This window comes from Chenopodium quinoa, unplaced genomic scaffold (assembly GCF_001683475.1).
Source record: "Chenopodium quinoa cultivar QQ74 unplaced genomic scaffold, ASM168347v1, whole genome shotgun sequence".
Taxonomy (NCBI): domain Eukaryota; kingdom Viridiplantae; phylum Streptophyta; class Magnoliopsida; order Caryophyllales; family Amaranthaceae; genus Chenopodium; species Chenopodium quinoa.
In genome coordinates this window covers 734063-755039 of record NW_018743669.1, presented here as the reverse complement: position 1 = coordinate 755039, position 20977 = coordinate 734063, and the positions used below count along the sequence as shown (strand labels likewise).

The window sequence follows — 20977 nt, the reverse complement described above, 5'->3', positions numbered from 1 at the left end:
TTTTGAGGTTGTGATTGCTTCATATAGTAATAGTTTTGGTGGACCATTTTCGAAGATTGCCCGAGTTGTGTCTTCATTTGCTACACGCCTACACTATCCTAGGCCATGTAATATAATTGTGGGGTGCAAAATTAGAAAAAAGTAAGTGCATTTAAGTTTTTAAATCGCAAAAATAAAATGATTGCCAGATTTCCTTAATACTATTGTTATTCTTAAATTTAATATCTATATAAGCTAACATCGATCAAATTAGATGTGCTAATATTGATCGAATTGGATTGAGCGACCAAATTTGATCATAAATTAAACTTTGTCGTGTACGTAAAGATATAACTAACGACATTTTTCATTTGAACTTCATAACTAAGTACATGTGGTGGTTGTGGTGCATGTGTTCCATGAGGGTAATCGCGTTGCTAACTGGTTTGCCAACCGTGGAGTGGCTCAATCAAATAACCTTCTTATTCTAGGTAGTGCTCCTAGGGAGCTTCGTAGGATTCTTAGCGAGGATGTACAAGGAGTGGCCTTACCACGATCTGTACCCCCTGATATCCGATTGTACGATACACTTGGGTGTATATAATAACCTCTCCAAACCCTTCCCTCGCACCTACTATTTTGCAAACCCGTTCAAATTAGGCAAAGCAATTAATTGACACTCCTAGTTCTCCCTTAATAAACCATATCAAAATCACAAATGATATGAATTTTAAAAAGCAAAAACAGAAGAGAAAAAAAGAAAAACAAAAAATTTCATAATATATTTGTCTACATCTATCTGAATGATTTATAATAGGGACATGCCATTCATATGGGCCATACGTCCATGCCCTGCCTATTTTATATCGCATAATCTCACCAATTATATCATTGTCTTAGGAAGAAACTCAATAATAGATATTGGACAAATATTCCACTCTGGAAAAAAAAAATTTAAAGATAATGCTACCTTAATTTATATCACAGAAATTCATTACTTTACTGTTTACCTTAATTTACCAATAAGGGCAATAACATACAATCACTCAATTATTCAATAATATTAACCCCTTCACTATCATTTAGATCACAAAAATAACCCTACAATTTACCTAGTCATTCATGCTCATATTAGTCTCACACTAAGACTCTAAAGTTACTCTTTCTAATATACTTAAGCTACTTAGATGGGAAATTTTGGGTTGATTTAGTGTTTATAGCCTTACAGGTAACACTAACGCGCTAAAGTGGCAAGAGAGATGCATACTCAAGCTAAGCTAACAAATAAGCATGCATTCAGAAGTAACCAGAGGAAGAGAGGGAGGAGAGTTTATGTGAAGCAATATCATTTCAAGCAACTGGAATTTTAGGTTCTCCAAGATTCACAAAGGCCTGTGCTCGAGCAAGGCGTGCTGTTGCAGCATGCCATGATACAAGGTGGTCCATGAACACATTTACATACTTCGCTTTATCATTCTGTTTGCAGAGAGGAAGAAAAATTAGCAACATGACAACTATAAGATAACCATTTTTGAAAACATGAAGCATGTTGGTCTCTTACCTTATAATCCAAGTAGTAAGCATGCTGCAACATAGCAGACATGGATGAACTTAGATTTCGTTCAATTTGAAAGAATCATATTCCTCCATCTCTAAATAATAGGCATATTTCTACTCTAAGATGCCCCAATATAATAGGCTACATTTTAAATTTTAGTAACTTGAAATTTCAACTTCTCACAAAATGTAGCCTATATATCACCTAGGGATGGAAGAAATAGTAGATATTATGCGAGAACATAAACAGAGATCAAGAGAGAAGCAAGAAGTACCTCCCACACATCCAAGCATAAGATGGGCTGCAGAAAAAAGAAATTTGAAGTGAGTCAAGTAAAATTATAGAGGCAAACTTTTCCATACAGAATCCAAAATGAAAGATCTTCAAGGAGGATATCTTACGATATCATCCCAGACAATAGGAGTGACTGCATTTGATGTCTTAACCACTGCAAGTTGCTTCTCCTTCTTCTTCACTATAAATCCATAGATGAGTAGACATATAAGCAACTAATGATTAAAGAACGAAAAAATACTACAATAGGCTTTTAAGTACATAAGGAATCTTAATCTTGAGTGCTCATGAATGATTATTCAAAGGGAGGTGACTAACTCCCAAGAAGTGCAGCAATAATATGTTAAGGGACTTACAAACCAGCCAAACCCAACCAGAACCAAAGAGTGTCATAGCTGCTTCTATAAATTTCTCTTTAAAGTTAGGAAAAGAACCAAAATCTTTTTCAATCTGCTGAAGTAGACCGAGTGTTGGAGACTCCCCACCTCCAGGTTGCATGGATTCCCAGAAAAAGTCATGATTCCAGACCTGCAAATGTTTACATTCATAAGACAAATTCCACAACTCAAAATATCTACATTATCTTCAAATTTAAGTTAAGAATCACACCTAGAATGAAATCTGACCTACAAAATACAGATTCAAGTCACAGAAAAACCTCTTAAAGGATAACCTATGCCGGTATTTAGCTGTTGAAATGGTTTTTCGAAATGTCAACCAATAAAATACCTAAGCAATACAAAGCAAACTTTTATTGTAATAGTGGAAGTAGGAATCCATGATGCAGGTACAAGTCCTGTAGGAAGACCATGCACATGAAATATTCAATCCATAGGTCCAGGAAATAGTTTGAATTTTTTTTAACATAAACATCACATGTACACCAGTATACCTTACAAATAGGCAAGACATAAACCTGGCCCTCAATACCTTAAATGAAATCATCTAGTTTAGGCAGAATTCAAAAACAATGAGAGACTACATCAATATCTAAACACACCTGTGCAGCATCATTGAATTCGGGTAAGGGGTTTCCATAATTGTACGTTACTTTCACAAGTTCATCCATAGTATAGCCATACAGTATATCACTCTTACTCAAATGTCTATTCAATGCATCCAGGTAACCTTTATGATGCTCTCCCCAATGTGACTCCAGAGTTTTTTGGCTCATATATGGTTCTAGTGCATCCTGCAGTTGATAAGGGATAAATAAGGAACTTAAAGAAGATATAAAGAAACTGATGAAACATTAACAGAAAATAATGAGGTATACAGAGAAAGAAAAGAGCATATATTATTTCCTTCTTTAAGATTATTTTAAAAAATTTCAAAACCTTAGTGTAGCAAAAAATTTACTAGTTACATCTTACAATGCCAACCTCACATGTAACATCATTCATGAACATAAAAAATTGTAAATTAATGATATTGACATATTGGCAACTCGAGTTTTTTTTTAAAAAAAAAATTTTAAAATCCACCAGAACTGGTATAGAAAAAGTAAGGGTTATAGGAGAAGGCATCAAGGCAAACTTGGCACATTGGAATATGAAGATTATTAATAGAATCTCTTGTAATGTACAATTACATGAATTCCTAATAGAAGTTGGTGAAGCAAGTTGGACTTAAGTTTATGTCTTCCTACTTCATTGCCACTTGCTAGAAGAGGCAAACATGATAAAAAGTTCATACATAGGAAGCAGATTCCAGAGGATAGCTTACAAGGTTATAAGGAGGCTTTTTAAGCCCATAATATGCAACAACACCAGACTTTCTTCTCAGTCCTTCATGCCTTCTTTTCTGCTGCAGGGAATCGCAACAATTACAAATGCAAAGATACATGTTAAAGTTAAAACAACTTCATAGGTATCATCTCTGTACAGAAAGCAGATATCAATTGCCAATTCGACAGTCAAAGAACGAAAAGAATAATTCAATACAGGCTGAAATCAAAACAATTTATCCATACAATGTCCGGTAACCAAATAATTTATCTTTAAATTAGACTGTCACGTTCATCGGAAAACCACTTCATTAGATATTAAAGCCACTTCTTGAGTTAAGCACAATATTCCCATCTTTGCTAGTACAAACTGATACCCACCAATATGCTTAACAACTTCTAATAAACACTTCATAGCAACATCAATTTCAACTAAAAGAAAGCGAGACTGAAGCATTTGTACACAATACTTAAATCAAAGGAAATGAAAACCAAACAAGCCAACAAAAGGATAATCAAAGTGCTTATTATATTTAATGGACTACACAAGTATACAGCACCAATACATGCCCAAATTTTGCATATGTTCGTCTAAATTGAAGTTTTCGTATCATAGTCTGTCAAGTATCCGACACAAGTACTTCAAGGTAAAACAAAGAGTACACTATTAACAAGTAACAACACCCAAATTCCAACAATGCTTAAATGCCCAGGAAAATGCAAGAAAAAACAAAATTCTCAAAATTGAATAATTAAGGATAAAATTCAACAACAAGAACAATTTAAAATAATAAAAACTAATGTAATTGTTACCTGATATGAAATATTAAGACATTTAATCCTGGAAGACAAGTCATTGGCATGAAGAAATGAGCAAACAGGCGTTATTGCAGTAAAACTCCCCATTTTTTTTAATTGAATTTTCAATTCCTGCGAGCTAAATTTGCATCCCTACTCAATATAAATCAACACCCAGAAAAAAAAATTAATCAAAACTTACCAATTACTTAAAAAAATTCAGCAAAACTAAGTGCAATTTTCTGGGTAAAGAAAGTATAAGAATGAAAAGATGAGCTTACCAGTTTTGGGGTTTAGGGCTTCAAATTTTAGGACAGGATTTTTTTTTTTAATTTTTTCCCAGCTTTTTTGGGATTTGGCGCCTGTGTAATTTCTAATTTCTTACTCGTATAAGAGGATATGTCCTAATAGGAAGGTCCATAGTGTTGTTTTGTACAGGCCCAACGTTACAACTACAAGTCTGCAACACAATAATTTGATTCAAAAATCAAAACTACTCGTAGTATTTAAGCTCGCCCGTGTTAACATAAATTATTACAGATTACTCTAAATTTTTTATACGACGTAATTTTTCTTAGTTATATCAACAATAATTTTTTAAAAGATGATACGTAAATGTGTAACATTATACTTTGTATAATTTATTGGATATTTACATAATTTTTTTTTAAGATTATGGCCTTATGGGTTTGATTTTACTGACTATATTTCTCATTTCAAAATGTAAGTGGTGACATAAAATGAAGACTAGTGAATTGTATATAAATATTTTCTTAGGAACATCTTTATTGTACAATATATCGATTAATGAACTTAATTTTGCTCAAATTAATTCAGGAAAATCTCGAATCCTAGAAATAGTCGTGCAACGGTCACAACCACAATCATTTGTGTGCAAGATTTTCTATCGTATCAATTATGTACTTGAGATAAAATAGGAAGAAACAATAAGTTGAAATAAGAAAAAAGGCCTAATTTGAAGGACCATGATAGGCTACGAACCAAACAATCCTAAGTTACTAAAAATGAATATCCATTGACCAAATCTTTTTCTCAAAGAAAGAGAGAAAAATTCCATTGCCAAAATTGTATGAACATCTTGTTTGATCACATAAATTCATTTCTCTGTTTTTACTTTGTAAGAATTCGATTTTTTCTCGTAAGATTTTGTAGACGTTTATAGCTTCATATACCTTTACAACCATGAAAAGTTTAAAGTTCGTCATTCAAGGGATGGGGATTGACATCAATAATGATGTAAAAATTTTAACAAAAGCATGGTTTCGATATTTGATGAAAACATGCTATCAATGGGCAAAAGAACATCTTATTGTTTCCGGTGTTCTAATATTCTTCTATCTTTTGTACATTTTCTACTCTTCCGTCTTTAACATTCTATTCTATTCCTTTCCATTGGTAATTTGCCTTGCGATTCTTCTTGGAGAATCGCGGTTTAATTTGGAAAAACATCAAAGCAGCCCAAAGAAAGATCACAATGTAGCCAACACAACGAGAAGTATATGTGATTTTACATCGATTGATGATGATAAAAATCGTCGTTCATACCTACAAACGACCCATATGATGAGTAGAAGAACATTTGGGAGAATTGACAAAAAAAACTCTAACAATAATAATGATGATAATCTTCCTAATATAATCCAAGAAAAAACACATATTATTTCTACTAGAGTTGCTACTCCTCCTAGTCGTTCTGACTCCACCGAATCATCACAAAGTGAAGAAGACACAGCACGCGATCAAGAAAAGAGCAAACATGTGGTAGAATGGACAGAATACGATGAGAAAAATCTTATGAATCTTGGTTCATCTGAGATAGAGAGGAACAAGAGACTCGAAAGCTTGATAGCGAAACGAAGGGCACGTAAAATGTTTAGTATGCAACCTAGGAGGCACAATTTTTACTCATTTGATCAACATGATCACTTAGACCAACAAGTTATGGGGTCTATTATTGTTTCTAAGGGAGACATTGAATTCGACTACAACGGTGATGACTACCATCAACCAGGGTCAGCACCTTCCGTGTTGCTCCCTACTCGAAATCCTTTTGATCTTCCTTACGATCCACACGAAGAGAAGCCTGTTCTTACAGGAGGTAGTTTTGATGAGGAGTTCTTTTTTGATGAACAACATAGAGATTTGTTGAAGGATCACTTTAATTTTTGTAATAATAACCGTGAGATAAGTAAAATGGATGAATATATTAAGGATGATCTTATTCTTCCTAGATTTTTTACTAAATCAAAGGTGGTATCCAACAACAACACAAGACTAACGCGATTTAAAAGGGAGTCTGGTAATGATTTATATATTAGGTTTTTCCTTTGGATTTTTGATTTTACTGGTTAAAAGGTCGTTGGGTGATTTTAATTTTATTTTCTTATCCATAGATGCAGAAGAACGACTTAATGAGATTATAGAAGAACTATCCATGCAAAAAGGTACTTTAAATTATTTCTATTTAATGTATTCCTTTATTATATGGGAATTAGAATTGGGCACAGTTTGGCAAGCGGGCTAAGCACATCTACGGCAAGCCTCGTGATACAATAGGGCATGCCAAAACAGGTCAATGTTGAGCTTGTGCGACAGTGCGAGGTTCATATATGACTCGACTCATGTGTTGTACCAACGGTGCCCTTAAATGATTTTAGCCATAAGACATATGTTAAAAATGATGAACATGCATCACCCTTAACTAAATTGTTAAATGGCCTACCTTTAGGCCATGTATGGTTCACAACAGGCTCATGCCAAGATTGCCAACTACCAATATGACAATATGAAGTAGTTCGCTTATGACCTAGCTTAGCCCATGCCAAGCTCTAATAAGAAATCTTCTTTCCAAATTGTTTTGGATTTTTCTTTTTTTAACAGTAAATTGTTTTGGATAACCTACTATATATACCATCTCCTTAAAATTTTTTTTTTTTTTTTTTTTTTCATTTGTAGAGAATGGTCATGCAAAAGATCAACGTGATGAAGAGTCACCTCATGAAGGTGAAGATATGTTCATTTACTTTTATGCCAAAAATATTGTTCCTTAGTATATTATATATACTCATAACTTACCTCTATTTTTTTTTCCATTTTATTGGAATAATCTTATAGTTCAGCCAAAGAGTAATGAAAATCATGATGAAGACCATCAAACTTTTGAAAACCCTTTTGCCATCTATAACGAGACTGTAGGCTCAAATTACTTTATAAGTATACCGAAAAGGAACAATAAAACAAAATTAGCAGTCACAAACAACGAAGAACATATCACATTTAACATGGAAACAGAGTCAATTTCTTCGTGTACAAGAGACAATCAGACTCAACCCACACAAGACCATGTCATATTATCAGACTACAAGGGACAAATCGACGAGGATGAGGAGAGTTCTACATCATCTTCTTCTTCTTCTTCATCATTATCATCATCATCTTCGGTTAATGAGAGGGCTCGTTTAGATGCAACAAAGAATGAGGCATTTAGAAATTCAGTAAGAAAGGTTCTAACTTGTTTAGCAGCATTTCCAAGGAACAATAATAACTTGTTACAACAAAGTAACCTACAAGATATCCTAGCATGCAACACTAATAGTCCTAGCAATATTATACCTAGTAAAATGCAAGAAAGATCATTTTACACCGAACCTCATCATCACAAGTCGAATTTCTCCATTGCATCCGATATGCAAGTCGAGGTCTCAGAAGGCGGATCCCCTCCAATGACAGCCAACGAGGCAAACTCACCAACGGATCAAGACTCGTATGATGGAGACGACAACAAGGACGTTAGTTCAATAGACGACGAAGACTTATGGGGTATATCACCTCATCCTACTAAAAGAGGGGAGTTTGGAATGAATTTTAAGCTAAAGGATACCTTAGAAGAAGAAGAAAAGGTTTATAATAGACCCTCAAACTTGTGTGACGTCGTTAATAATGTCCATAATAATGAAAATGATGATCCTTCTCCTACAATATCAATGTCAAGGGAGGAGGAAGAGGGAGGTAGTGATCAAGAAGCCAGAATTGGAGGGGTAGTTTTTTCATTATCCACAAGGTCGATATTGCCTAATGAGGGTAAGAAAAAACTTGTTGTAGATCTACAAAGTACTAATGGAGATATATTGGAGTCTAGTTCATCATCATCTTCTGAAGGTTTAACATCTCAAATGCTGGGTAAAGTAGATCATCTTGCTGAATATTTGGCTAACCTACCTCCTAGTGAATGTGGCTCTAATTTTTTAGAGGTATATATGCTTAACTTAACGTTACTCTCTTAATGTGGAAATTAAAATATATTTCCACTTGTTCTTCTCGTATTAAAAAATGTTTTTCACGTAAAATAAACAATTAATCACGTGAAAAAATAGTTGAGTCTGATAGATACATAGAGAATATTTTAATGATTAAGTAGTATATAATAAATACATCTTAGGTTTCAACCATCAGTCTTTACAATATTACTTTGTAGAATTTTATGTCACGATGATTTTCAAACATAATGCTAGAGTTACATATGTTATTGTGGATTAGTTAAGGTCGTTGTGAATTTGTGATGATATTGTAGGATGTGGAGCGATCATCTCATGTTCGAGAACGAAAAACGGAGGAGACATTCCATGATGAGATCAATCAAATATTTGAGTTTGATGAAAATAAAGAAGATTCTAAAGAAGGATCTCATAGAAGTGTTGAAGATAGTACTTCTACGACGAGCCAAATTGAAGTACCGAAAGAGAGAAGCGCAACGTCTAATGAATTTCATGCAAATGATCTCATCAACAAAGAGCATGTGGATCAAAATTCTTCAACTACTGAACAAAATGACTACTTTAGAAGAATAGAGGTACATTTATACTTACTTAAAAGGCGTATAACAAAAAAAAAAAAAATTAAACATGTTTGGTAGCCCGTCATAAATAATGGTAATTGGAATAAGTATTCAATTTTCTTTACAGGATGAAGGCGAACCTTTAGAAGAAAACGAGAATGAAGTGAATTCAAGGCCGGAGCTAAAGGAATCGATATCTGATTCTAATTCCACAACTTGTCAAGAAGATTTGTTGGATCAATTAAGATTGGAAGACAATATGAAAGTCACACCACTACATCAAGTCCAAGATCATGAACATAAAGATGAGTCATCACTTAGTAACCAAATTATTCATGTAAGTATTTCCGGCCCTTAGCAATCTCTAATGTACACCTGAGAGTACCTTACGTGTGTAATATTAACAATCGTAAGCTTTATGACATCATGTAGGATGCTGATGAGTCTACCTCCCAAGAGAAGGCAAACAAAGACCGTTATGGCATTGACTCAAATAGCACAAAAGGTACAAATTAATGAAGAGATGGATGCCTCAATTGGCTACAACAGTTGATGTTGATGAGGTGATTTCTGAGCATAATTGTAGAAATTAATCTAAAAGAAAAGGTTAAACTTAATTGTTGTTGGACTGGTAAAAATTTTAGTTAGAAAATAGAATTGAAACCCAAAGTACAGCCTAAGTTCTCAATAAGCACCGTACTAATTCAATGTTTAGCTAGGCAATGCAACTACGTACTTATACGTTATTTAGTCAATTGTTCTAGGAAGAGCATGATCACTTGTCATGTGTGATCAAGAGTCAATGTAGTAGTAGTAGAGTAAACAATTAAGATAGAGTAGAAAGTACCCAATTTTGTTCATGTAACGAAATTTCCTTAGAGCTGAGAGGGATCATGTTGATAAATTATACGCGTACAAGTAATTTTTTTATTTTTCCTTGTATGGAAGTGATAGGATGGTATAATATACATTTGTCCGTGTATTGCGATCACTTTATTCACTCTTTAAGAGTTATATACATGTATGAACGATATGATGAGTATAGTAAGAGGGAATACGACCAATAAGTGTGATAAGAAAACTCAAAACAAAAAAAAGTTTATAGTAAGAGGGAATACCACCAATACGTGTGATAAAAAATCTGAGGCTACCATATGCTTGAAGAACAAAATTTTCAACACCATAGATTGTGTTTTTGTTATAAAATCTAAATATATTCATTTGAAATGAATTTTATTTGATTATGCTTTGGAAATTAGTATAGGATTTAAACAGTTGAGATGAGTATCAGAACCTTTTGTCTTGAGCCCAAAAATTTTGCCTTCATAAAGATGATGCAATTTATGAAACTAAAGATCTAACAAAACAATTCCCTATACAATAATGCCCCTACTTTTTGGCTAGATGATTTAATTAAAATAAAATTGATCAACATAAAATTTTAATTGGCCAATTTAATTGGCAAAACTAATTATGGCTCGGAACGCGGAGACTCACAATTGATTGCTTGATTTGAAGGAGTTACAAATTCAAAAAAACAATAAAATTAAATCATGTACTACGTATTTACATCAAAGTCCAATCTTCCAACCAATAACAAATCACAAATAATCTTAAAATTTGCATAATTCAAAAACAAAATTATTTTTGCAAAATACTTTTATTTTTGTCAACATATCTTTACTCACTTTACCTCCATTGTCCTTTAGAGATTAGAATAGCGTAACAAGAAATCAACCAAACCCGATTTAATTTTAATTTTTTTTAGAAGATCTGTACATTAAACTTGTCATATAAAAATTAGTTAACAGATAAACTAATTTTTAATACGAGTATATATTATAAATAAATCAAATTGATACAACACTAAACACGAATATATATTAAAAAAAAAAAAGCACGAATATATATGACTGGTACACCATATTAGACATGACTAGCGTCTAGCAATCATGTAGGGAAACTAAAAATACTTGTTATGTTCTGATGTAACTTGAGCAAAAAAAACGTAGAGAACTAGGGAAGTGGAGTAGTTGTCATTAAGTAGTCACTTTATCTCTAATTTAATATAATTCGTGAATTAAGAAAAACATTAAATTCCCAAAGCATTAGACCCCTCTAGACCCAATTACAAAACGCATGTCAATCCCCCTATAAAAATAAAATGCATGCATGTAAATCAAAACAACAAAAACCAATTTCAATTGATCCAAAACAAAAAAAAAATCCAACATAAAATCTTTGTTCTTAGAATGTAATCTTACGTTACAAAATAAAATCGAAGTGTTTTTTATTAGTAGTGTCTCTCCTTCGTTCTAAATGGAAGAACATCAACACCACGACGATCACCACGACGACGATCGCGACGAGGCGGAGAAGAGATCAGGAGTAGGGGGGTCAAGATGGAATCCAACAAAGGAGCAAATTGAGATGTTAGAGAAGGTTTATAGCGTTGAGGGTATACGAACACCTACTGCAGAGCAGATACAGGAGATTACTGCTCGTCTTAGAGTGTACGGTCATATTGAAGGCAAGAATGTTTTTTACTGGTTTCAAAATCATAAGGCTCGCCAACGTCAGAAGCAAAGGCATGAACGCTGTTTACTAACCACTGCTGCCGCGAGTTCCTCTGCTAATCAAATTCATCTTTCGCCTCATCAGCACTGTCATTATCCTGGGATTATTAATCATAATTTTCAACCTCGGCCTGTTTTTGCTACTCCTCATCATCATCATCATCATCCTGCTAATTACTCTCATCAGTATCTTCCTAATCCTAATGGTATGCATCTTTATTTTGTTACCTTTTTATTTATTTTTTGCTTCGTACTTTAGTGTTTTCAATTCAAATTTTCCTAATTTCTGTACGTGACCATGTATAAGTTACTGTAACAAATTAACAATATAACCCTACCCCCAAAAAAAAACAATATAAGCTTAAAACAAATTTTTACTTGTTGACAAATTGACCTTGGTCTATATATACTACTCCGTATCTATATATAGTTGTGTATGCATGTCGCGTGTATGTTGGTCTAGTACATTAATTTTACGAGTAATGACCAACTTAATGACATAATCACTGCAGTGTTAATTGACTAATGAAATATCCATCTAAAGTTTCTAATAATCATTGTGGTAATTGACTAATGACATATCGATCTTGTGCTAGTTACATATGTGTCTAGAGAACTAATATAATAAAAACGCGAGTATAATATTAGATCATACCATGCATTTGAATTTATTATGGTAATTAGTTTATTATTTGAAGTCTAAAAGTTTGATTAACTAGTTACTCATCAAATTGGTAGCTGATATTGGACATGGTGCACTTATGATTATAATTGTTATTATTATTGACAGTAATATGCAGCCCATATTACCATTTGCCACAACCAAGCCTTGGGTTTTATAATGCTCAACAACATCACTACAATGCACCTGCATCAGCTGATCATCATCATCATCATCAGGGCATGATGAAGACGAGATCGTCGAGATCGATGGATAATCAAGGTGTTTCGATGGAGAAGACCACACTGAATCTTTTCCCTGTACACCCAACTGGAATACTGGATCACAAGCTAGGTGGAGAAAGTAGTACTAGTACTAGTAGCTAGATAATCGATCTCTTTATTAACTATAACAATGTTATCTAACTTGATTTTAATTTTATGGGGGTATACGGTATAAATGGTATTGGTATACTTAATTAGTTCAAAGGCTTGTACGTTTTTTGTAACAAGGATAATATATCCTTTTTTAATAAGATGGTTTTTCAATGTCTTTTTTTTTTTTTTTTTTTTTTTTTTTTTTTTTTTTTTTTTTTTATGATCACTTGTAAACAATAACATAATGCTTGCTTGTTGTTTGCTTGATGATATGATGATAATTTGACAAATGCAATCAAGCAAAATCACTAAATCATCCACAAGTTAGTGACGTTCATGCTTTATCTATTTGTAAATTGTGTACTCAGTTGATGAGCTGAGTTTCACACTTAACCACCCCCACCCAACCACTCCTCCCTCTTAATTGTTGGTTATCTAATTTTTTAAGAAATGGATCATTCCTCGGTCTGATTAGTTAAAGATGGTATTAGATCGTGCTTAAATTACATTTTACTCTATAATGACATGATGGCACTGTGTTGTACAATAACAATTATCATACTACCTTCATTCGCTTTTAGTTGTAATATTGGGCTATTATTTATGAGATACAAAATATTATAAAGTTGCAACTAAAAGTTAACGAAAATAGTACATTTTTACACTTCATCTTACATTAGTTATTTTTTTTACATATGCCCACTTTACACGTATTTGTAGTAAGCGAATCAAATAAATAAATAGGTTTTTTTTTTTTTAAAAAAAAAACAAGGAATAAATTCAGATTCCCACCCAAGTCGGTGGTAGCTAGGTTCAAAGTTGTGGTTCATGTTTTGGTTCAAAGTCGATTGGGCTCACCATAACGTTTTGTTGTAGTTTTTTCCCCCCTCATATAGGCTCATCCCTGACTCCCTGTCAATCTATAAAGAGTGACATTTAGAGTCATGTACCTTACTTTAAAAAAAAAAAAAAAAAAAAAAAAAAAAAAAACATTTAACAATTTTATTTCATCTTAAAATAAACTTCTGAATTTCACAAAATTTTTTGTGGCTGTCTACACCCAACCATCATGGGTAGGGGTGCTGATCAAGTTGGGCAACTCGAACTCAACTCGCCAACTCGGTCAAAACTCGGCTCGAATCGGCTCGACTCGACTCGAGATGTTCACGAGCACGAGTTGACCATGTTCTAACTCAACTCGATAAGCTTGTGAGCAAACTCGATAATATATTTAATTTATATAGAATTGACAAACAAAGTTATTATCAATGAATAAATTTGACACTTAATAAGAGTTAATTTATATTATAAAAAAAGAAAGAGTATAGTTTTAATAATAAATAAAACAATTAAAAGAAAGTTATATAAAGTGAGCAAAAGCAATAAAGATTTATAATTTTAGAAGGGCAAAGATAAATAAAACAATTAAAAGAAAGCTATAGAAACAATTAAAAGAAAGCTATATAAAGTGAGCATAAGCAATAAAGATTTTTAATTTTATAATTCAACTCAAAATTTTAGCGAGCACGAGTTGAACACATGAAAAAAAAATTCGAGTCGAATCGAGCACCCCTTAGCTTGTGATCGACTCGCTCGATTAGCACCCCTAATTATGGGATTTACTTTGATAGTGTTTAATGTTACAGGGTTTAAATTATCACTAGAGCCTAATCATTGAGTATTATGTGCGGGGTAACCCAGTCAATGTTATAAAGATTGTTTTCTTTTATTATAGGTTATCACATGGTGTGACAAGACATACACAGAACACAATATTTTTTATTTTTTTTTAACAACAAAATGCAATAATTTTTATTTTATTTTTAAATATATTTTTTTTGAGGGAACAACAAAACGCAATATTTGAGTTTTGATAATTTTTAATCTTGAAAAAAAATCAATCAATTAATAAACAAAATAAATTAAGAGAAAACCGACATTGTACGAAGTACCGATTTATTCCCGCCATATTTGTAAAACTGACAGTTTCTCCTGAGAAAAGAAAAAAAAAAATCTGGTACTCACAACAATCATCCAGAATTCTTCACTTACTCCGCTCATCATCTTCAAGTCAACCCTCTTTCTCTCTCCTCTAAATCACTCAATCGAATTGGAAGAAGCCATGGAAGAAACCTTCATTTACAGAAACCCTAACGCAGCCATTGAAGACCGAATCAAAGACCTTCTTTCTCGCATGACTCTGCAAGAGAAGCTCGCTCAAATGACTCAAATCGAACGAACCGTCGCTTCTCCTTCCGCCATCAAAGACTTCGCCATTGGTTTATTCCTTAATTTTCAATTTTCTCTCTCCTAGGGTTTCTGTTTTGCTCGTTTTCACTGTTTTCATGATTGCTTTGATTTTGATATTGATTTTGATTATTTTTGCAGGTAGTATACTGAATGCCGGAGGAAGTGCGCCTTGTGAGAAGGCGGTGTCGTCTGATTGGGCGGATATGATTGATGTTTGGGTCCAATTTAGTCCAATTGGGCCTAGGCATTAAATGATCCAATTAAAAGCCCAAGGTCAAGGTTCATCCCTCCAATTGTGCTAAAGTCAAAGATCAGTCCTCAAGGCAAGCCAATTGGGCTAAGACCCAACTTCTCCATGTATGCAAAGGTATAAAAGCCATCAATATTACATTTGTACATTCAAACAAAGCCTGAAGCAATTAATTCTCTTGCATAGTGTTCTCTTTCTACACACTGTACTGACTTTAGCATCGGAGGGGCCTTCCTCGGCAACACCCTCGAGGCTAGTTTATGTGTGTTTACTGTGCAGGAAACCTTCGACCCAACATTACTTGGATCGAATCTAGTCTTCTCCACTTCATCGGACCTTCGACAAGGTCCCATTGTTTTCACCCGAAACAATTGATAATTTTCAGAAATTGGCATTGGAATCGCGGTTAGGGATTCCGATTATTTATGGTCTTGATGCTGTTCATGGTAATAATAATGTTTATGGTGCTACAATTTTTCCTCACAATGTTAATCTTGGTGCTACTAGGTTAGTTGATTGCTACTTTTTGAAAATTGGTGTTTCTAAATTTGTTGTTTGAGATGTGCAAATGAGTGAAAAAATGGGGAATTTGGTGCAGGGATGCTGATTTGGCTCATAGAATTGGGGCTGCAACTGCTTTGGAGGTTAGAGCTAGTGGAGCTCATTATGCGTTTGCTCCTTGCGTAGCTGTAAGTACTTAACAGAATTGCGCGAATACTTGATTGGACGGGATTGAAATTATTAGGCATTCTAAATTACCAACAGATGATGTAATGACCAATGAATGTATTGAGATTGAGCTTGTAGGCTATTCTTGTGGCAAACTGGTTTTGTAGCCATTGTGAAGTATTTAGGGTAAATATATCGGATAATGAAGAATTATACGGTGTAGTGCTATGCAAATGTTCTCGTAGTTTGTAATATATAATTCATAAGTTTGACATGCTGGTGTTCAAATTAACCAAAATTCTTCCATTGGGGCAGCAACTGTTTATCAGTAACCTCTTCACCCTAAAGATTAAAGAGTGATAAGTTGCACTCATGCAAATGTTCTCGTAGTATTTAAGTGGATAATTTTGGAGAAAGTGAAAATCTGATTAATATTCATTGCCAAAATGTTATGAGTGTTACAGTGGGGATACCGAAATTGTTAAAAAGTTGATTTTATTTGTGGCTGCTTTTGTACTTTGTTGCTTTTTACAAAATCTGAAGCTGTTCTTTTAAAGGTCTGCAGAGATCCAAGATGGGGGAGATGCTATGAGTGTTACAGTGAGGATACTGAAATTGTAAGGAAGATGACTTCCATTGTATCAGGGTTACAGGGGGATCCACCTGAGGGACACCCAAATGGCTACCCATTTCTAAAAGGAAGGTGGGGGAAAAAGTCAACTTTTTAACAAGTCCTCATATAATGTTAACCCAGTTTATAGTAATTTAGATTAATGTAAATCACTTTCTTATGGATCAATCATATACGTTTCTAAAACTCAATGATTGTAATTTTTTTTTTTTAATTTCTATCTTCCTTTTTACCGTGTGTCTGGTTCCAGAAATAATGTTATTGCTTGCGCTAAGCACTTCGTTGGTGATGGAGGAACACATAAAGGTATAAATGAGGGGAATACGATCTCTTCGTATGAAGATTTAGAGAGGATTCATATGGCACCCTATCTGGATTATATCTCTCAGGGAGTTTGCACTATCATGGCTTCCTATTCTAGCTGGAATGGTAGACAGCTACATGCTGATCGTTTTCTTTTCACAGAGATCCTTAAAGACAAGCTGGGATTTAAGGTATATTTTCATATTTGCATTGATTTATGTTGGCCTATTAAGAAAATACTTAACCATGGATATTGGATATTCATTTTTTCTGAAGTCCACCATATCTCCTTCTATCCCTTTAGTCAAACTATCAAGAAGTTGCTACCATATTATTACCACTATGAGTTTTGCTTACTCACTTTCATTATCCCCAATGTATGTGAAAATGACCAATCCTGTTTTTTCTTTCATCAGAATTGATTTGGAATCGTTTGCATATGTTTCACCTGAGAATCGATGTTCATGTCCTGGTTTATATTTCCGCTGCAGGGATTTGTAATTTCAGATTGGGAAGGCATTGATAGACTTTGTAAACCTCAAGGTTCAGACTTTCGTTTCTGCATTTTAGCTGCTGTTAAGGCAGGAGTTGACATGGTAAGGAGTTACAAAACACAAAATTGTAGATCTTGGGTTTTTTAAAATGTATCTTCCAACCACAAAGTGTATATGCAGGTAATGGTACCTTTTAAGTACGAAAAGTATCTAGAGGACTTGACCTATCTTGTGGAATCGAAAGAGATACCATTGTCTAGGATTGATGATGCTGTTGAACGGATCCTGAGGGTAAAATTTGTCGCAGGGCTTTTTGAGCACCCTTACACTGACCGGTCTCTGCTAGATACAGTTGGATGCAAGGTTGTATTTTTATTAACTCTTTTTTCTAGTATGTCTTTTATTATATGTAGTCTGAACATACCTTAATGTTGTTTTCACTAGGTTGCATTTTCTGATATGTTATTCCCCTGAAGACTTTCCTTTTGTCTCTTTTGCTAATTTTGAAGATTTAGATTGTATACCTATTAAATTTGTGCATATCTATCCTGTTCCTACCGTTTCTGCAGGTTGCAGAAACTCTTATAGGCTGTATTAGATGTCTCTCCTTTTCTAATTCTTCCTCCAAATTCTTACCCTTTTTGATGATGCAGAAATTTAAATTGGTAAATTTCACTGGTGAAACAGTGCTTTGCCATCTTCTGAACTATTTTTTTTAATACATTTTTGAGGAGGATCTCATAGCTCTCTGCAGTGCTGTCCTGGGTTTGTGATAGCCTGACAGGTGTCACTGGGCGTGGGAAATATCCCAAAGAGGTCTAGTTATATGGAAAGCATGATCCCGTAGTTGGTTGGAGGGCTATGGCCATGTGGTGTTCTTGCTTTCCCTGTAAGATGGTGCTAACTCTATCATACTAAGCATCCAAACTAACCTACTTATTTTGTTTCATAATAATAGTACTTAAAAGACTAGGCATTGGTGAAGAGAGTATTTGTATGTTTCTTATGTTTTGTCTGTCAATTAATGGTCTCTACTCCCCTCACAGTACTTTCTGTATTTCCTGGCTTCCTGGACTACTATTTTAAACTTTATTTCGGATGTTACCTTAAGTCTTAAGACCTTACTTACAAGTTGCAACCCCATAACAAGAAGAGTGTTATTGTTTTATATAAGAATCCGTCCCCATTCTGAAACCTTTGCTTATAGTTACCTGCTGGCATAGATATTGAACTAATCGCTTTGTTTTGTTTTAGTTGCATCGCGATCTAGCACGTGAAGCAGTACGGAAGTCTTTAGTGCTCCTGAAGAATGGGAAAGACCCTAGATTCCTTCCATTGGACAGGAATGCCAAAAAAATACTTGTTGCTGGAACACATGCTGACAATCTTGGATACCAATGTGGTGGGTGGACTATAACTTGGGATGGACTTGGTGGAAGAATTACAGTTGGTATGTATTTCTTGGGCAGTATGTTGCCCTGCGTCTTCTGTACCTGTGTTGCCACTCATGTTAGCTTATTAGATGCCTGCTTTGTTCTGTTGTTTATTTTCCCAGCGTTTAATTTGTACTGTTTGCATGTATAAAATTTCATGGTATTGTCCACTTGATATTATTGGATGTTAATATTGGTATCTCTTAACTGTATGATTTATGAAGCATTAATTCCAGAGATAAGGCTGATATTGTGGTACATCATTTATATTACAGGCACTACCATTTTGGACGCAATTAAAGAAGTCGTTGGGGATAACACTCAAGTTATTTTTGAAGAATTTCCATCACATGAAACCTTAGCAAGGGAAGATATTGATTTTGCCATAGTAGCTGCTGGTGAAGCTCCATATGCAGAATTCACAGGGGACAATTCGGTGCTTAATATTCCTTTGAATGGAGCAGATGTGATTAGTGCAGTTGCAGACAGAATTCCTACTCTTGTCATTCTGGTTTCTGGAAGGCCTTTAGTTTTAGAGCCATGGCTTTTGGACAAGATGGATGCTTTGGTTGCTGCTTTCTTGCCTGGAAGTGAAGGAGAAGGAGTAACTGATGTTCTTTTCGGAGATTTTGAATTTGAGGGTCTACTCCCAGTGACATGGTTTAAAAGTGTTAATCAACTTCCAATGACTGCTGGACAGAATTCATATGATCCTCTGTTCCCATTGGGCTATGGATTGAAAACCAACAAAGAAAAGCATGTAATTTCGTGATTCTGAGTATCAAGAATCACTGCAGGTGTTGTACTTTTGGATAAACAAGAAAGTATTTTGTGAACTAATAAGAGCTTTTGTTACTGGTTAATAATTTGTGTATTCTCCTTTGAATTTAACTCATTTTCTGGTCCGAAGCAGCACGATTTTGAAGTTGATTCTTTCTCGTCCATCAGTTTAAGCTCACAATTATTGTCTATGATTGTATGATGTATTGGCCAGTTAGAATGTGATCTGAATTGTCATTTTCCAGATTCAATCTGTCACAGAAAAAGGCTCATGAAGCCTATCATTGTTTGGTGCTCGACTAAAGTGGGCTTTCATCTTCTAAACAGTTTTGGTACGTCCTTTTCTCTGTCCTTTAGCTGTCTAAATGATGCCTTCATCATATTGTTTTGTATGTGAAGTCTATTCCCTCTTTCACATGTGTGATTTGTGAATATGGTGTGATGAAGTTTTTCATCTATGACATGGAGGACAATGAAACTAGTCCTTTGGCTTTTGTGTTCCTAGTTTAAGGAATTTTTTGTCTTGCAAATTGTGTCTAAATTATGTTTCTCTCATCAGTTTGTTGAGATAACTCGCACAGTAACTGCTAGTCTAAACTTCTGATTTTGTGCAAAATGTTGGTGAGCATGGTTTGAAATTACTTGTGAAATGAAGTCTTTTAACTTTTATTTGTACAAGTTGAGAAAAGAAGACTTGTATGAAGATAATGTGAGTTTTTTTACTATGCTTGAGTTGTATGCTCTGTGAATAGAACTGTTATCACGTATAGCACAGACCTGAGGTAGGCTTATGTGACTTCCCTCCCTCCTTAAGTTTGACAATGAAATCTGATATTGAAATTTTAGCTAGCCTTTTTTTTTTTTTTTTTTTTATCCTGGCCATTTTTTTTATTTTTTTTTTTTTTTTTTTACGTACTATATAACTATATTGCCCACCTACAGTAAGTGGGTTGCAATTTCTAAATTTGAAAGACAGCCTCCTTTAGGCCTCAACCATGTTAATCATTCTATATTTACTCTTGCACAATTCACATTTTTTGCTTTGACTCTATTTTTCTAATAATATATAAAATCAAATGTACTAATATTATGGGTTTGTCATTGTCTCATGTGTATTTTATATAATATTATAATATTAATTTTAAGTAACTAATACTTAGAAATATTTAGAGACTTCAATGATCAAAGTTGTACTTTAAGCAAATGTTAAAGTCAAAAGTGGAACCATTAAAAAAAACTGAGGGATTATTACTCTTAGCAAGCTAGTAAGAATGTAAGACATAAAAATTTCTTGGAAACAACCTTTATATTGGATATTTGTTGATTGAAGAGAAGAGTTAAAT

At 34.0% G+C, this 20977-nt stretch overlaps 4 protein-coding genes across 6 annotated transcripts; 3 read left to right on the top strand and 1 right to left on the bottom strand.

Moving 5' to 3' along the window:
* Nucleotides 1-960: 960 nt before the first annotated feature.
* Nucleotides 961-4820, bottom strand: LOC110683419 (superoxide dismutase [Fe] 3, chloroplastic-like). Of its 2 annotated transcripts, none has more exons than XM_021859790.1 (9): nucleotides 4637-4820; nucleotides 4371-4508; nucleotides 3557-3634; nucleotides 2832-3023; nucleotides 2188-2359; nucleotides 1939-2012; nucleotides 1812-1838; nucleotides 1541-1564; nucleotides 961-1455 (listed from the first exon to the last, which is right to left on the bottom strand). In XM_021859790.1, the coding sequence occupies exons 2-9, from the start codon at nucleotides 4461-4463 to the stop codon at nucleotides 1330-1332; spliced, it is 786 nt and encodes a 261-aa protein (XP_021715482.1). In that variant the 5' UTR covers nucleotides 4464-4508; nucleotides 4637-4820; the 3' UTR covers nucleotides 961-1329. The 2 variants fall into 2 exon arrangements, with proteins under 2 accessions (XP_021715482.1, XP_021715481.1); XM_021859789.1 differs by having other exon boundaries at nucleotides 3557-3637; nucleotides 4637-4817.
* Nucleotides 4821-5558: 738 nt separating this feature from the next.
* LOC110683308 (probable GPI-anchored adhesin-like protein PGA55) lies at nucleotides 5559-9726 on the top strand. The gene is made up of 7 exons (XM_021859655.1): nucleotides 5559-6675; nucleotides 6770-6820; nucleotides 7332-7379; nucleotides 7491-8626; nucleotides 8947-9225; nucleotides 9338-9547; nucleotides 9643-9726. The coding sequence occupies exons 1-7, from the start codon at nucleotides 5559-5561 to the stop codon at nucleotides 9724-9726; spliced, it is 2925 nt and encodes a 974-aa protein (XP_021715347.1).
* Nucleotides 9727-10881: 1155 nt separating this feature from the next.
* On the top strand, nucleotides 10882-12122 carry LOC110683291 (protein WUSCHEL-like). The gene has a single exon (XM_021859642.1). The coding sequence runs from the start codon at nucleotides 11530-11532 to the stop codon at nucleotides 12043-12045; it is 516 nt and encodes a 171-aa protein (XP_021715334.1). The 5' UTR covers nucleotides 10882-11529; the 3' UTR covers nucleotides 12046-12122.
* A 2402-nt stretch (nucleotides 12123-14524) lies between these two features.
* On the top strand, nucleotides 14525-19784 carry LOC110683418 (beta-glucosidase BoGH3B-like). 2 transcript variants are annotated; one of them, XM_021859787.1, is made up of 10 exons: nucleotides 14525-15103; nucleotides 15213-15286; nucleotides 15701-15831; nucleotides 15923-16013; nucleotides 16551-16696; nucleotides 16875-17118; nucleotides 17419-17523; nucleotides 17602-17784; nucleotides 18676-18871; nucleotides 19130-19784. In XM_021859787.1, exons 1-10 carry the CDS (start codon nucleotides 14947-14949, stop codon nucleotides 19624-19626), a joined length of 1824 nt encoding a protein of 607 aa, XP_021715479.1. In that variant the 5' UTR covers nucleotides 14525-14946; the 3' UTR covers nucleotides 19627-19784. The 2 variants fall into 2 exon arrangements, with proteins under 2 accessions (XP_021715479.1, XP_021715480.1); XM_021859788.1 differs by lacking the exons at nucleotides 14525-15103; nucleotides 15213-15286 and having other exon boundaries at nucleotides 15610-15770; nucleotides 16559-16696.
* The last annotated feature ends 1193 nt before the right edge of the window (nucleotides 19785-20977 follow it).